Here is a 12,891-nt window from a genome sequence, read left to right as displayed (position 1 = left end):
CCAGGGATGGCCATGTCCCAGTGGAAGGTGGCCATCAGCCCCAGCCACCTCCTGGCACAGGTCTGGTGATCCCCGTGCCCACCCACCTCTGGGTGCCACCACCACCCAGCCACCTCCCTTTGGATCCCTCCTGTGCTGACTGGTGGCCTCGGTGGCTTTGAGGCTCACGCAGGGCTGGGGGAGAGAGGGAAGAGCTGGAGCAGTGTGTCAGCGACACGTGAGGACGCTAAAATTAGGCGGCTCCAGCTAATCTAATTTAATCTCCCTTTTTCCGTCGGTTCTGTGGGGATTAGCCTGGCCAGCGGGGTGGGAAGCCCAGCCCAGGGACACCCAGGCTGACCCCCAGGGAATCCCTCTGGCTGTTCTGGGGAGAGGGGTCCGTGACCTGGGGGTGCAGCTGGGCTTTAGGATGGGCTGGAAATCGCTCCAGCACTGTGAGATCTGCAGAGGAGCAGAAGCAGGATGGGTGAAGGATGGATTCCCACCACCCCCAAGGCGGGAAGGGCACAATCCTCTCCTCCCTCTCCCTTCTCGGAGCAGTTTGGGATGGGCGAGCCCCCTCCCTCTCTGCAGAGCCGAGGAAAGGCTCAGCGCAGCTCAGCCCAAGGTCACGCGCTCGCTCTGCGGCTGCTGGAGAAAGAAAAGTTCTCCGACCGGTTTTCTATTCCCGGCCCTGTGCAAGGGCTGGGTCCAGCCAAGTTCCAGGTTTTCCGGTGCTTTGGGTGACAGGGCAAAGTCAATAACCGGTCACCGGTGTCACGCTGATGCCGATGGGCTCATGGGGATGTGTGTGCCCGTGTCCAATGAAACCTCCTTGGAAACTATGTGGAGCAGCTGGAGCGATGAATCACGGGGCAGGTGATCCCCGATGAGTTCGCGCCTCTCCTGGAGCAGCTCCAGCTCCAGGGTCATCCCAGCTTCTCCGTGCTTGGATGGTCCCCAATTCCTCTGTACCCACCTGTGCCTCAGTTTCCCCAGTATGAAAGTGGGTTATGACCCTCACTGGGTTCCCAGCGGTCTCCCGGGGGTCCTCAGCAGGGTTCCACGGGGGCTTTTGGGGTTCTGGGTGCTCCATCCCTGCTCTGGCCACGGGGCACGGCTCTTCCTCCCGCTCCGACGCTGTTATTACTGCACCACTCGTCCTTAAGGAATCACATTAGAGAAATTAGAGCTGCCTGTAGCTCCAATCCCTACAATCAGCCGCTTCCTCTTCCTAAGGAACGTGCCATTAAATGCCGATAGATTATTACAAGCCTATGTGGAGCTGGGAAGCAGCTGGGATGCCTTGAAAGGATTTCCATTGGGAGCTTTATTCCGTGAAAGGAATTCCAAAACCAACTGAAAAACCTCAAATTAAAAAAAAATTACTGTATTTATAGGAACTGGTTGAGCAGGGTCCAACTCCTCCTGTCTTTTCTTGACTAGGGGGTTATCTGGCAAATCAGCGGAATCTTGGGGAATATTTTCCCTGAATAAAGTGATTTTACAGGGCAGAATGATGAGACAGGTCCCTCATTTTGCGCAGACAGTCGCTTCCTTCATCCAGCCAGGCCGGCGGCAGATGGGGAAGGCGGACAGATGTGTCCAGCTATTTTTAGGCTCAAACGCTGCTTTAATTTCAATTTGCCCACGGAGAATTTGGCTTTTTAGGGTAAAAAAAAAAAAAAAAAAAAAAAAAGCTGGATCAGAGGGTGAATTGAAATGTAGGGGCAGTGACAGAGATTAATGGAACATCCTGATTTGGAAGAGATCCACGAGGATCATTGAGTCCAAATCCTAAAATGAATCAGGTCACGATCTGGGGATTTAACCGGCACGCCTGACAGATTCATGGTGGGTGCAGCAGGACTGGATCCTCAAGGAAAAGGTGTCTGGCAGCAGGGTTGTCTCACCTCTGGCATCGGTTGCTTCTCTCCCTCTTTCCTTTGAAACGGAATTACAATTCCTTGAGCAAAAGCACCAAAATGATGTAAATGGCCTCGCAGAAAGGGCTCTTGAGAGGGTGAAGGCAAGAAGAGCCGGAGCTGCTCCGGGCTGGTTGGGAAAGCGGCGGGAGCGGGCAGACGGGTTGGGTAACTCTGCCCCAGGGCTGCTGGGACCGGCTCTGCTGGGAGCGGGGAGCGGGAGCCGCTCCGGAGGGCCAGGACGTGCCGCGGCCCTCGTAGGGCTCCGGGCCACCAACGCCCGGCCACGGCCCGAGGACTCCCCGAGGAGCAGGGGTGGGGGCGAGGGAGCAGGGATGGAGCAGGGATGGAGTGGGGATGGAGCAGGGATGGAGCAGGGATGGAGCAGGGATGGAGGGGATGGAGGGGATGGAGCAGGGATGGAGCAGGGATGGAGGGGATGGAGCAGGGATGGAGCAGGGATGGAGCAGGGATGGAGCAGGGACGGAGCAGGGATGGAGGGGATGGAGGGGATGGAGCAGGGATGGAGCAGGGATGGAGCGGGGATGGAGCAGGGATGGAGCAGGGATGGAGCGGGGATGGAGCAGGGATGGAGCAGGGATGGAGCAGGGATGGAGCAGGGATGGAGCAGGGATGGAGGAGAGCAGGAAGGCGATGGAGCAGGGATGGAGCAGGGATGGAGCTGGGATGGAGCAGGGATGGAGCAGGGATGGAGCAGGGATGGAGCAGGGATGGAGGGGATGGAGGGGATGGAGCAGGGATGGAGCTGGGATGGAGCAGGGATGGAGCAGGGATGGAGGCGATGGAGCAGGGATGGAGCAGGGATGGAGCAGGGATGGAGCAGGGATGGAGCAGGGATGGAGCAAGGATGGAGCAGGGATGGAGCAGGGATGGAGCAGGGATGGAGCAGGGATGGAGCTGGGATGGAGCTGGGATGGAGCTGGGATGGAGCAGGGATGGAGCAGGGATGGAGGGGATGGAGGGGATGGAGCAGGGATGGAGGGGATGGAGGGGATGGAGCAGGGATGGAACAGGGATGGAGCAGGGATGGAGCAGGGATGGAGGCGATGCAGCAGGGATGGAGGAGAGCAGGAAGGCGGCACGGGGGAGGCGGGTGCCAGCCGCAGCGCTGCTCCCGAACGCCGCTTGCCGAGGTTTTCGGGGCGCTGCGGGCACTCCCCGCCGTCCGTGGCTGCGCACGGGGAGCGGAACACGCGGGCGTCGGGGCGAGCGCCACGGGCCTCGGGGTGATGGATGCGAACTGACGGGTGCACAGGGCCCAGCACGTTCACACGCATGTGACAGCACCGGGCACACCGGGGCGGAGCGGCGGCTGCGTGCGGGGACACACACACCGGGCAGGGGACACACACCGGGCTGGGGACACACACACCGGGCTGGGGACACACACACCGGGCAGGGGACACACACACACACCGGGCAGGGGACACACACACACACCGGGCAGGGGACACACACACACACCGGGCTGGGGACACACACACCGGGCTGGGGACACACACACCGGGCAGGGGACACACACCGGGCAGGGGACACACACACACACCGGGCAGGGGACACACACACACACCGGGCTGGGGACACACACACACACACACACACCGGGCTGGGGACACACACACACACACACACACCGGGCTGGGGACACACACACACACACACACCGGGCTGGGGACACACACACCGGGCTGGGGACACACACACACACCGGGCTGGGGACACACACACACACCGGGCAGGGGACACACACACACACACCGGGCAGGGGACACACACCATGTCCTGCAATGCAGCTCCGCTGTAACCTGCCAGGGCACCCGCAGCCCCCCGAATGAACCTCCCCGGTACAAAGCAATGCGTGACCCCCGGGACACGCCCCGTGCACCCCAATTCACCTCTCGCTGCAACCCCAACCTCCCTAAAGCACCCCCGATGCAGCGCCAGTACACCCCAGTGCATCCCCCCAGTGCATCCCCAGCCGTGCATGCCCAGTGCAACCCCCCGTACACCCCCATGCACCCCCAATTCACTCCCAGTGCACTCCCAGCCCTCTCCAGTGCATCCCAGTGCAGCCCTCAGTACCCCAATACATTGCGATCCAAAGCACCCCTCCAGTGTCTCCCCCAATGTCCCCCCAAGTGTCCCCCTAATGCACCCCCAATGCACCCCCAGTCACCCCACAGTGTCACCCCAACGTCCCCCCCGGTGTCCCTCCAGTGTCACCCCAATGTCCCCCCGGTGTCCCCACAGTGTCACCCCAATGCACTCCCGGTGTCACCCCAATGTCCCCCCGGTGTCCCCACAGTGTCACCCCAATGTCGCCCCCAGTGTCACTCCAATGTCCCCCCGGTGTCCCCCCAATGCACCCCCGGTGACCCCGGTGCCCCCCGGTTTGGGCGCGGCCCCGCCCCCCGCGCGCGCCGGGCACACACCCTCGCTCCTGGGCCAATGGGGAGCGGCGGCGCGGCCGCGTCACCGCCGGGGGCGGATCCTCAATGAGCGCGATTGGCGCGGGGAGCGCGCGGCGCTGCCGGGGCCGCTCCGCTCCCGCCGAGCCGGGCCGAACTGAGCCGAACTGAGCCGAGCCGGGCCGAGCTGAGCCGAGCCGGGCCGAACTGAGCCGAACTGAGCCGAGCCGGGCCGAGCTGAGCCGAACTGAGCCGAGCCGGGCCGAGCTGAGCCGAACTGAGCCGAGCCGGGCCGAGCTGAGCCGAGCCTAGCCGAACCGTGCTGAGCCGAGCCGAGCCGAGCTGAGCCGAGCCGAGCTGAGCCGAGCCCAGCCGAGCCGTGCCGAGCCGTGCCGAGCCCAGCCGAACCGGGCCGAGGCGGGCCGAGCGCTCCCGCCATGATCGCATCCCATCTCCTCGCTTATTTCTTCACCGAGCTCAACCATGACCAGGCACAGAAGGTGAGGGGGGGTTAAAGTGGGGAGAGGGAGGCTGAAAAGGGAAAAGTGAACAGGAAAAGGGGAAGAAAAAGGGGAAGGGGGAAAAAAAAAAAGTGGGGAAGAAGAGGAGGAGAAAGTGGGAGAAGAGAAAAAGTGAAGAAAAAAGAAAGGGTAAAAGTAAAAACAAAAAGAAAAAAGGAGGGAAAAGGAGAAGGGGAGAGTGAAGAGAGAGAAGAGAAAAAGGAAAGGGAAATAAGAGGGAAAGAAAGAGGAATGAGGAAAAAAGTTGAAAAACGAAAGGATGTAAAAGGAAGGAGGAAAAAAGAAAAAAGCAGAAAAGGGAAAAGGAGAGGAAAGGAGTAAAAAGGGCAAAAAGGAGGGGGAAAAGTGAAAAAAAAAAAAAAGCAAATGGGAAAAAGAAAGAAAAAAGGGGGGAAAAAAAAGAAAGAAAGTTTTGAAGGGGGAAGCAGGAGGCAGAAGAGCCGGGGAGCGGAGGGGAAGCGGGGCCGGGCCGGCGGGCGGAGGCCCCAGCGCTGCCCGGCCGCGTGCGGTACGTGCCGGGGACCCCGCGTGGCCGGGGGAGGAGGAGGAGGAGGAGGAGGAGGAGGAGGAGGAGGAGGAGGAGGAGGAAGCGGGGAATGTCCGTGCTCTCCCCGCCGGAGCCGGGACCCCCGCTCAGCACGTGCCGCCGCTCCCCGCCGGGTCCCGCCGAGCATCCCCGGGAGCCGCTCCCTCCGCCGGCCCCTCCCGGGACGGGCTCCGGGCCCCGCGGGGAGATGGAACTCGGCCCTCGGGTCCCCTTCCTTCCCCACGCCGTGCCCCCACCCAGCCCTGCTCTGTTCCCTTCATTTCGGGGTTTTGAATGCTGAGTTTCGGGGTGTCGGGCACCCCGCTCCTGTTCCCGGAGTTCCGGGCAGTCCCGGGGGGATGCAGGGGGCGTCGGGCACCCCGAGCCTGAGCTGGGGCAGCTCCAGGGTCCCTCTGCTCTCCCACGGCTGCCGGAGCCTTTGTCTGGCCAGGACAGCGCTCAGGCTGCGCTTAATAAATGATTCCTGGAGAAAAAAAGCCGGGTGGGAGAGGAGGCTCAGGCTCCTGATGCTCTGCTGGCATCGGGGAACAGGGCACAGGCGGCTTCATCTGTGATTCCTGACTCTGGGAAGTGCTCGGGATTTGCTGGTCTGAGTGTGAGGTGCTCGGGATTTGCAAATAGCGCCATAAAAAATGAGAAAAATGCTTGGAGAGACCTGGGATAACCTTGGAGATGTCACCGGGGAAGTGAAACTTGCCACGTTGGCCCTTCACCGGTGTTACATAGGAAGGAAATCGACGCAGAACATTAAAAAAAAAAAATCTCCAAAAAACAAAACACACCAAAAAAAAAAAAGCCCACTAAAAAAACCCCAACCTAAACAGAGTTGCGGGAAAACTTCCCAAGGCGAAGTGATCCGTAAGGAAATACGGGCTCGGCTTCTCCGTGCGCTCGCTGGTGGCCCCGGGGTTGTGCAAGAGCCGAATCCGCGGGCTGGGGTTGTGTAACCCTGGCAGAAATGGGCCAGCGGCACAGCCCTGCCCCGAGCCCCGAGCCCCGAGCCCCGAGCCCCGAGCCCCGAGCCCCGAGCCCCGAGCCCCGAGCCCCGAGCCCCGAGCCCCGAGCCCCGAGCCCCGGCTGATGCACGGGGAAAGCTCGGATGGAGGAATTCGCCTTCCTTACCCAGCGGGAGAAGGGCGTGCAAAGCCTCAGGAACCCGCTGCGTTCCCCTCCCGGCTCCAAAACCCAAATAAAAAGAGGTTGTTGAGATGTGAGGGAGGGACAAAAAAAAACCCTCTGCAGGAGCTGGTGGCCAGAGCTGGGGGTGCTGTGGGAGATGGCACTGCTCTCCGGGCCGCCTCCACAACTGGATTGCTCTGGGATATTTTTAAACAAATTCCTGTGAATCCTCGCATGAGGCAAAGCTGGGAGAGAGCACAGAGCTCAGCTTGGCTCAGGGAGAGGGGGGAGAAGGCAGCTGTCTGACCTGGCTGCTTCCACCACGGGCGTCAAAATTATTCCTGCTTTGTAAATCTCCCCAGGCAAAGGGAAAAGCCAGGGAGTCCCCACCACAGGGAGGTGTAGGGGGTGAAATTCTTGGAAAGCTGCAACTTGTTTGATTGGGTCTTATCAAACCCTGTCTTTGAGACTATTTGGGGAAAAGAATTGCAGGTGATAACCTGGGATGTGTTTTCCCTTTGGATGAGGGAGAAAAGGAGCTCAGCTAGGGTAAAAAACCGCCTTTTCCAATAGCTGTGGTTTGTGTCTGCCTCAAGGCCTTGAAAATAGCCTCAAAAATGGAATTTTTCTTCCCATTCTTGCCATGGAGCAGCTTTACCTGCCCTGCCACTCATCTGGGGGCATATTACCTCCCTCCCCAACTCCAGCCCTTTTCCTGCCTGGAAAGTGGGTTGTCCAGACTTATCTAACCCCCAAGGGATTGTGCAAACTTTAATTAACCTCGGCAGCGTCCTTTGAGATCCCAGCTTGAAAGTTTCCCCGCTGCTGCCCCGCGTTCCCTTGGGATGTGCCACCTCACCCTGGGCTTCTGGTCCCTGAGCCTGCTCATGCCATGGGGGTGAGCATCCCCATCCCTCCTTCCAAAGGGAAAGACTGGGGATGGAATTGATTTTCCTGCATTTGTGGCTGTCCCCAGGCAGGGGCAGCTTTTCCTCGTTTTGTATTTTTTTTTTTTTTTCACATTTTTCCTTTGCCAAGGGATTCGTTTTGCCCAGCTGATTCCTCCCTGGCTGCCTCTGCGGATATGGGAGGGGCACCTATGGCAAATTCCTGGAAAACCAACTTAACAGCTTTCCTTGAGGCTGCCGAGGTCAGAGCCAAGGTCAATGTCAGGACGGCTTTTCCAGCCTCTGGGAAGTCATCCTGTGTGCCCTTGCTCCTCTCCACCCCATCAGAGCTGCCCAGCCTCAGTTTCCCCTCCACAGGGGGCTGCTCCCACCACCCCGGGGGGATTCTCGGGGCCAGCGAGGCTTTGCCCTCCAGCATCCGAGTGGGGTCTCTGCCCCGGAGACCCTCGGGGTGTAAGGTGGGGTGAAGGGTGCAGAGCAGCAGCGACAGGAGCGTTTTCCTGGCTGAGCTGGTGTTACTGGGGCACTGGGGTCACCCCAGGATGGGTCGCTGGATGCTCGGCGGTGTCACTTCCTCACCGTCAGTACCCGGCTCCACCTCCGGCGTGGATCCAGCTGCTGTCCCGGGGCTGAGGATGGGGAGGAACCGGCCGAGCAGGAAACATCTGACTCAGCCGGGCTCGGGATGACTCCGGGCGTGTGTCATCCCAGGCTTGGCCCTGCCGGGGAGGGCACGTGGGCCTGGAGCTGGCGTGGAGCAGCTGAAGGACGTGGGTGCCACCAGGGCCAGGCACAGCCAGCATCACCCCTGTGTCACCCACGGGAGGCTGGGGAAGGGGACGAGCCGGTTCCCTGCTCTGAGTCACCTGGGGTGGGAAACAGGGACAGGCATGGGCAGCACAGGGGCCCCATGGCACAGGCTCTGCCTTGGGACAGGGAATAAAACCTTCCCACTTCATCCTGCAGCCTCTGCTGCTCCCTCTGCCCAATTCCCCGAGTTCCTCACGTCCCACCACAGATTGGGGTGCACAGCATCCTCCCAGCAGAGCAGCAGGGAGACAGGCAGCATTCCCCAAAACTTCAGGGATTCTTACAAAACCGTATGCTTGAAGTTAAAAACTGGAATAGGGAGGGAAGTAATTTAAAGAAAATATAATTCTCAGCAAAAATTTCCCTGGAGAGAGGGGTGACAGCGCCTGCTGTGGGTTTGGGGTGTTCCAGCCTTCTGCTGCTCCGTCATCTTACAGTCAACAAATGTTTGGCTTTGTTGGCAAAAAGGTAAAGAATCTATCCCAGAAAGCTCCCATTTTTCTGCTTTTGCTCAGAAACACGCTGGAATTAGTCACATCCAGCTGAAAAATACAGCGGGAAGATGCTGAGGGATTGGAAACATGTGCAGCCGCTCCAGTTCCTGGCAGCCACGTGGCTCTGGGAAAGGACTCAGAGCAAAGTGAACACAAGAGGCAAACAGCTTCCCCTTCTTGGAAGCCGGGACCATTAATGGGAAAGGTTTATCTGGGACCTTTTGGCACAGGAACAAAGCTCCCTTCCCCTTCCCGCTGGGCAGGAAGCAATGGCGCAGTGCCGGAAGCGTCGTCACCCTCAGCAGCTCTGCCCCGTGTCCCCGAGAGATGGGGAGAGGATCTCCAGCATCCCTGCAAGGGCAGCCTGAGAGCCAAGGAATTTACAGAGTCCTGGAATGCTTTGGGTTGGGAAGGACCTGAGAGCCTTCTGACAGCTCCCACTGTCCCAGGCTGCTCCAAACCCCGTCCAGCCTGGCCTTGGGCACTGCCAGGGATCCAGGGACAGCCCCAGCTCCTCTGGGAATCTCTTCCAGGGCCTGCCCACCCTCCCAGGGGAGAATTCCTTCCCAATATCCCATCCAGCCCTGCCCTCCGGCACTGGGAGCCATTCCCTGTGTCCTGTCCCTCCAGGCCCTTGTCCAAATTCCCTCTCCAGCTCTCCTGGAGCCCCTTTGGGCTTCTCTTCTCGAGGCTGAACAGCCCCAGCTCTTTTCTATGGAGAACAGCATTGACTTGGAATTGAGTTATTTGAAGATGAGTTAATTAATATTTCCTCAGTGCTGATCCCTCGGGGTCCAGGCTCCTTAGGAGGAGTCCTGAGGAGTAGAACGGTGTCTGGCTGCAGTGCTGGCACCAGAGCCACGAGTTTGGAAATCAAAAGCTGTTTTTTGGGTTGCTTTGAGCACGGCTCAGCTCAGCTTGGCTCAGCTCAGGTCACACAGCAGCAGGAATTGGGCAAGTTGAGGTTTCCTCAGCTGGGGCGGGCAGACCTTTCCCAGCGGTGCAGCCGGGACAGGCGACCCTGGGCACCTCTCCAGCATCCGGCATGGAAATGAGCTGAGCCTTGGAGACAGCCTTGAGCCAAGAGATGGGGATTTGCTGGGGTTTGGTTCAAAAACGTGGCATTGAGCTCATTACACCCACAGCTACTCCGTGATCTGGAGCTTTAACATGATGTCCTGGGCTGGGGCATGCCCAGCGCTCCCCTGCTTCCATCCCTTCCTTCTCCCTTCAGTTTGTTTAGATTTCCTTGAGGAAACACTGTTATTTAGACTGGAAGCTTTCCAGAAATTCAATTGCCCCCTTCAGGATCCTAACCTAGTGACTTTATTTGTTTGGAATTGGCAATCTGACCTAAACTATTCCATGCTCTTCAAAAGCATGGAGCAATTGAGGAGGTGTTTTGTCTTGGAAGATGCTCAGACTCTGGCACTGCAGCCTGAATTCCCCATTTTATCCCATCTTTGGAACAATTTGAGGGGTGCTCGGAGTAACCAACCTGGCCACAGGGCTGGGAAGCTTTGGGAAGGACGGTGGCCACGGCTTTTCTTTGGTGGGGCCCAGGCAGGGCGGTTTCAGTGGGGAAGGAGCTGTCCTGCTGTACGTCCTGACCCGCTTTAGCTGCCAAGTGGGGTGATATCCACGTTGGGAGAAGATGATCCAGGTTTAAAGGGCTTTGGAGATTAGAGGGAGGTGACCCTGTTCCTCAGGCTGAGGTTATTCTTGGACATGGGGGACGTGCCGAGCAGGGCCTGTCCTGGGGAAAGGGGGTGAAGCCTCACGGGGGTTTCCCTGTACTGGGAATTTTGGGTGGGGGGTCTTCACTGCTGAGGAGCTCCCAGAATACCCAGATTCTCTGGGAGGGGGACTGTCTGCTCTGGATTGGTGACTGATAACCCTCGGGATGACCCTTGGCACAGCTCAAGGGGAGGTTTCCTACCTTGGGGCTGGCCTGGAAGCGAGCTCCAGCCCCAGAGCAGTTAACTGGAGGGCACTGGTGCCAGCAGCCAGAGCCTCACACAGGGGAGGGAATTTTCAGCAGGTGAAAGCAAACAGGAGGGGAGGGAGGAGAGTGTTTGACTTCCTGCTGCTGGGCTGGATAAGGAGAGGCTGGTAAACAACTGGTACCAGGAAATCTCCAGGTTTCCTTCTCCTTGGACTTTCCCTCTTGTCTAACTGATCTTCCAGCTGCTGGGTTTGGGAAGGGGCTGAAAGCAGTGGGAGAAATGGGGAGGAGATTTTACTCAGAGAATGCTGCTCTGCATCCCAGCATCACTCCTGGAATGTGCTAGGCTGGGCTTTCCTCCGTCCTCCGACCTCACCAAAGGGATCTCAGCTCCCAAATTCCAACAGAACTCAGGGTGGGAAAAAAAGGATGTGCTGGAGCACCCTGAACCCGAAACACAGGCAGCCAAAAGCTCAGCAGGGCTGCTGTGTCCAGCCCAGGGTGGGATGGCACATCCATGAGCGAGGTCACACTGGGCCTGGTGTAATTACTTTTACCCACAAAATGCCCATTTCCTCCAGCACGGCCCCGTAAAGCACAGCCCGAGCCCGGGTTCCGGTGTTACGTGCCTGCAGACAGGTGAGCACACGGGGTGGAGTTTTCCTCTTGACTTCTCAGGGCTTGAGCTGCCCTTTAATTAGTTCCAAGGGAAGCTAATTGAAGCAGGGCATCGTTTGGGAGTGGGCAGTGTCTCCTCTCCCGCCCCCTGCTCCGGCCAGGCTGCACAGATGCACAAGGTGCTGATGGATGGCTGGCCAGGAGCTTTTCCATGCCTTTCCCAGGCAAGACATTTTGATTCCATTTATAGAAGGGCTTCTCTGTATCGTCAGCTCAAGGGTATAACAATTTTTAGGAACAGGGGTGTGGGGTGGATTTCTTCCCTCTCTGGCCATGGCAGGTGCTTGTGTCATTCCAGCACTCACTTGTGTCACTCCAGCTCCCATTTCTGTCACTTCAGCGTGGTTTGCTCGAGGGTTGTTGAGTTGCTCTCGGCTCTTGGGGTGATCTCAGCTGTGGAGAAATGACAGGGCAGTGGGTTCCTGCCGAGCATCCTTGGTGGAGGAAGAGGCCCTGGGGGTCAAGGTCAAGGTGCATTGATGCCGTGGAATGGGAAGGGCTTTGCACCTGGAAAACCTCCCCTGCTGACCTCCTGACTCACTCCTGAGTTTGAATTCCTGCTTCTGTGGCAACCTGTTTGGGTGTCTGTCGGTGACTGAGCGGGAAGATGCTTTGGAGCATCAGGAGCAACTTGTGGTTCGGCATTCCCGAGCTGGCAGAGTGCAGGGAGGGGATGCAGGATTTGGGGAGCACCGTGGGGAGAGGTGCAGGAGCAGTGGTGGGCGATGCCTGGGATGAGCAATTCCAGCAATGCTGCCATGTCCTGCCCTTTGGGACGGGTCAGAACCCGCTCCCGCTCCTTGTGTCAACCCCAGCAGCCTTGGGAGGGGCTGGACGCTGTCCTGGGGCCTGTGCCCGTGTCCCCTGCTGACCTTTGGGCTTTATCTCCACCTTTCAGATCGACAAGTACCTGTACCACATGCGGCTCTCCGATGAGACCCTCCTGGAGGTGTCCCAGCGTTTTGAGAAGGAGATGGAGAAGGGGCTGGGAGCAGACACCAACCCCACCGCCTCCGTGAAGATGCTGCCCACCTTCGTCAGGTCCACCCCGGATGGGACAGGTGAGAGCAGAGGTGCTCCTGGCAGAGCAGGTGGAGGGCTGGGGACACCTGGCACTGCCAGAACAGGGGTGGCACTCACAGCCACCTTCACTCACTGCTGGCCCTTCACCCTGCTGGGGCTGAGAGTGGAGCCTGCCTCGCTCCCCGCTCCGTGCTGGGGCTGGAGGGGCTCCCAGTTCCTGCTGGCAGGAGGAGGGAGGGAGGGAGGGAGGAGGGAGGGAAGCCGCCCTCGCGTGCCCTTGCTGGCAGGACAGAGACAGTCACGGGTCCTGCTCATCAGATTTCATTAGCAGTGAGGCGGCAGCGGTGCCAGCGCTGTCTGAGTGCCACCAGGGCCCCGGCAGGAGCTCACAATGTGGCCTTTCTGCCTCTCCCCGAGCTGCCCACAGCAGCTCCAGCCAGGCACATCCTCCTCTCAGCCCAAAGAGCTGCTCCCTTGGGCATCCATATGGGAAAGTTCCTTGTTCCCTCTCCC

General features: G+C 59.1%; 2 protein-coding genes and 1 long non-coding RNA gene across 8 annotated transcripts in view; 1 reads left to right on the top strand and 2 right to left on the bottom strand.

Moving 5' to 3' along the window:
• Nucleotides 1-241: 241 nt before the first annotated feature.
• Nucleotides 242-3,966, bottom strand: LOC131589616 (uncharacterized). Of its 5 annotated transcripts, XM_058859276.1 has the most exons (5): nt 3,410-3,481; nt 3,276-3,315; nt 1,893-3,237; nt 959-1,142; nt 242-834 (listed from the first exon to the last, which is right to left on the bottom strand). In XM_058859276.1, exon 3 carries the CDS (start codon nt 3,200-3,202, stop codon nt 1,937-1,939), a length of 1,266 nt encoding a protein of 421 aa, XP_058715259.1. In that variant the 5' UTR covers nt 3,203-3,237; nt 3,276-3,315; nt 3,410-3,481; the 3' UTR covers nt 242-834; nt 959-1,142; nt 1,893-1,936. The 5 variants fall into 5 exon arrangements, 4 of the variants coding, with proteins under 4 accessions (XP_058715259.1, XP_058715260.1, XP_058715261.1 ...); XR_009279801.1 differs by lacking the exons at nt 3,276-3,315; nt 3,410-3,481 and adding an exon at nt 3,702-3,966 and having other exon boundaries at nt 1,893-1,945; XM_058859277.1 differs by adding an exon at nt 3,546-3,576 and having other exon boundaries at nt 1,893-3,499.
• Nucleotides 1,652-11,447, bottom strand: LOC131589639 (uncharacterized). Its single transcript, XR_009279803.1, has 3 exons — nt 6,524-11,447; nt 4,358-4,864; nt 1,652-1,923 (listed from the first exon to the last, which is right to left on the bottom strand). It is a non-coding gene; the product is annotated as an uncharacterized LOC131589639 (long non-coding RNA).
• Nucleotides 4,688-12,891, top strand: part of LOC131589609 (hexokinase-2) — a 25,372-nt gene continuing 17,168 nt past the window's right edge. The window contains exons 1-2 of one of the 2 annotated variants that reach the window (XM_058859266.1): nt 4,688-4,833; nt 12,254-12,416. In XM_058859266.1, the coding sequence (XP_058715249.1) occupies nt 4,771-4,833; nt 12,254-12,416 (226 nt within the window). In that variant the 5' untranslated portion in view covers nt 4,688-4,770. Of the gene's footprint in view, nt 4,834-11,685; nt 11,827-12,253; nt 12,417-12,891 lie in introns of those variants that run through there. The other variant, XM_058859267.1, reaches the window with a different exon arrangement.

The sequence above is a fragment of the Poecile atricapillus genome, chromosome 29 (assembly GCF_030490865.1).
Source record: "Poecile atricapillus isolate bPoeAtr1 chromosome 29, bPoeAtr1.hap1, whole genome shotgun sequence".
Lineage (NCBI taxonomy): Eukaryota > Metazoa > Chordata > Aves > Passeriformes > Paridae > Poecile > Poecile atricapillus.
The sequence above is the reverse complement of the archived record's forward strand: the minus strand, read 5'-3'. Positions and strand labels throughout refer to the sequence as shown.

What these genes read in the sequence shown, in the direction of transcription:
- LOC131589616 (XM_058859277.1), bottom strand. Translation starts at nt 3,202, where the DNA reads ATGCGTGTGAACGTGCTGGGCCCTGTGCACCCGTCAGTTCGCATCCAT.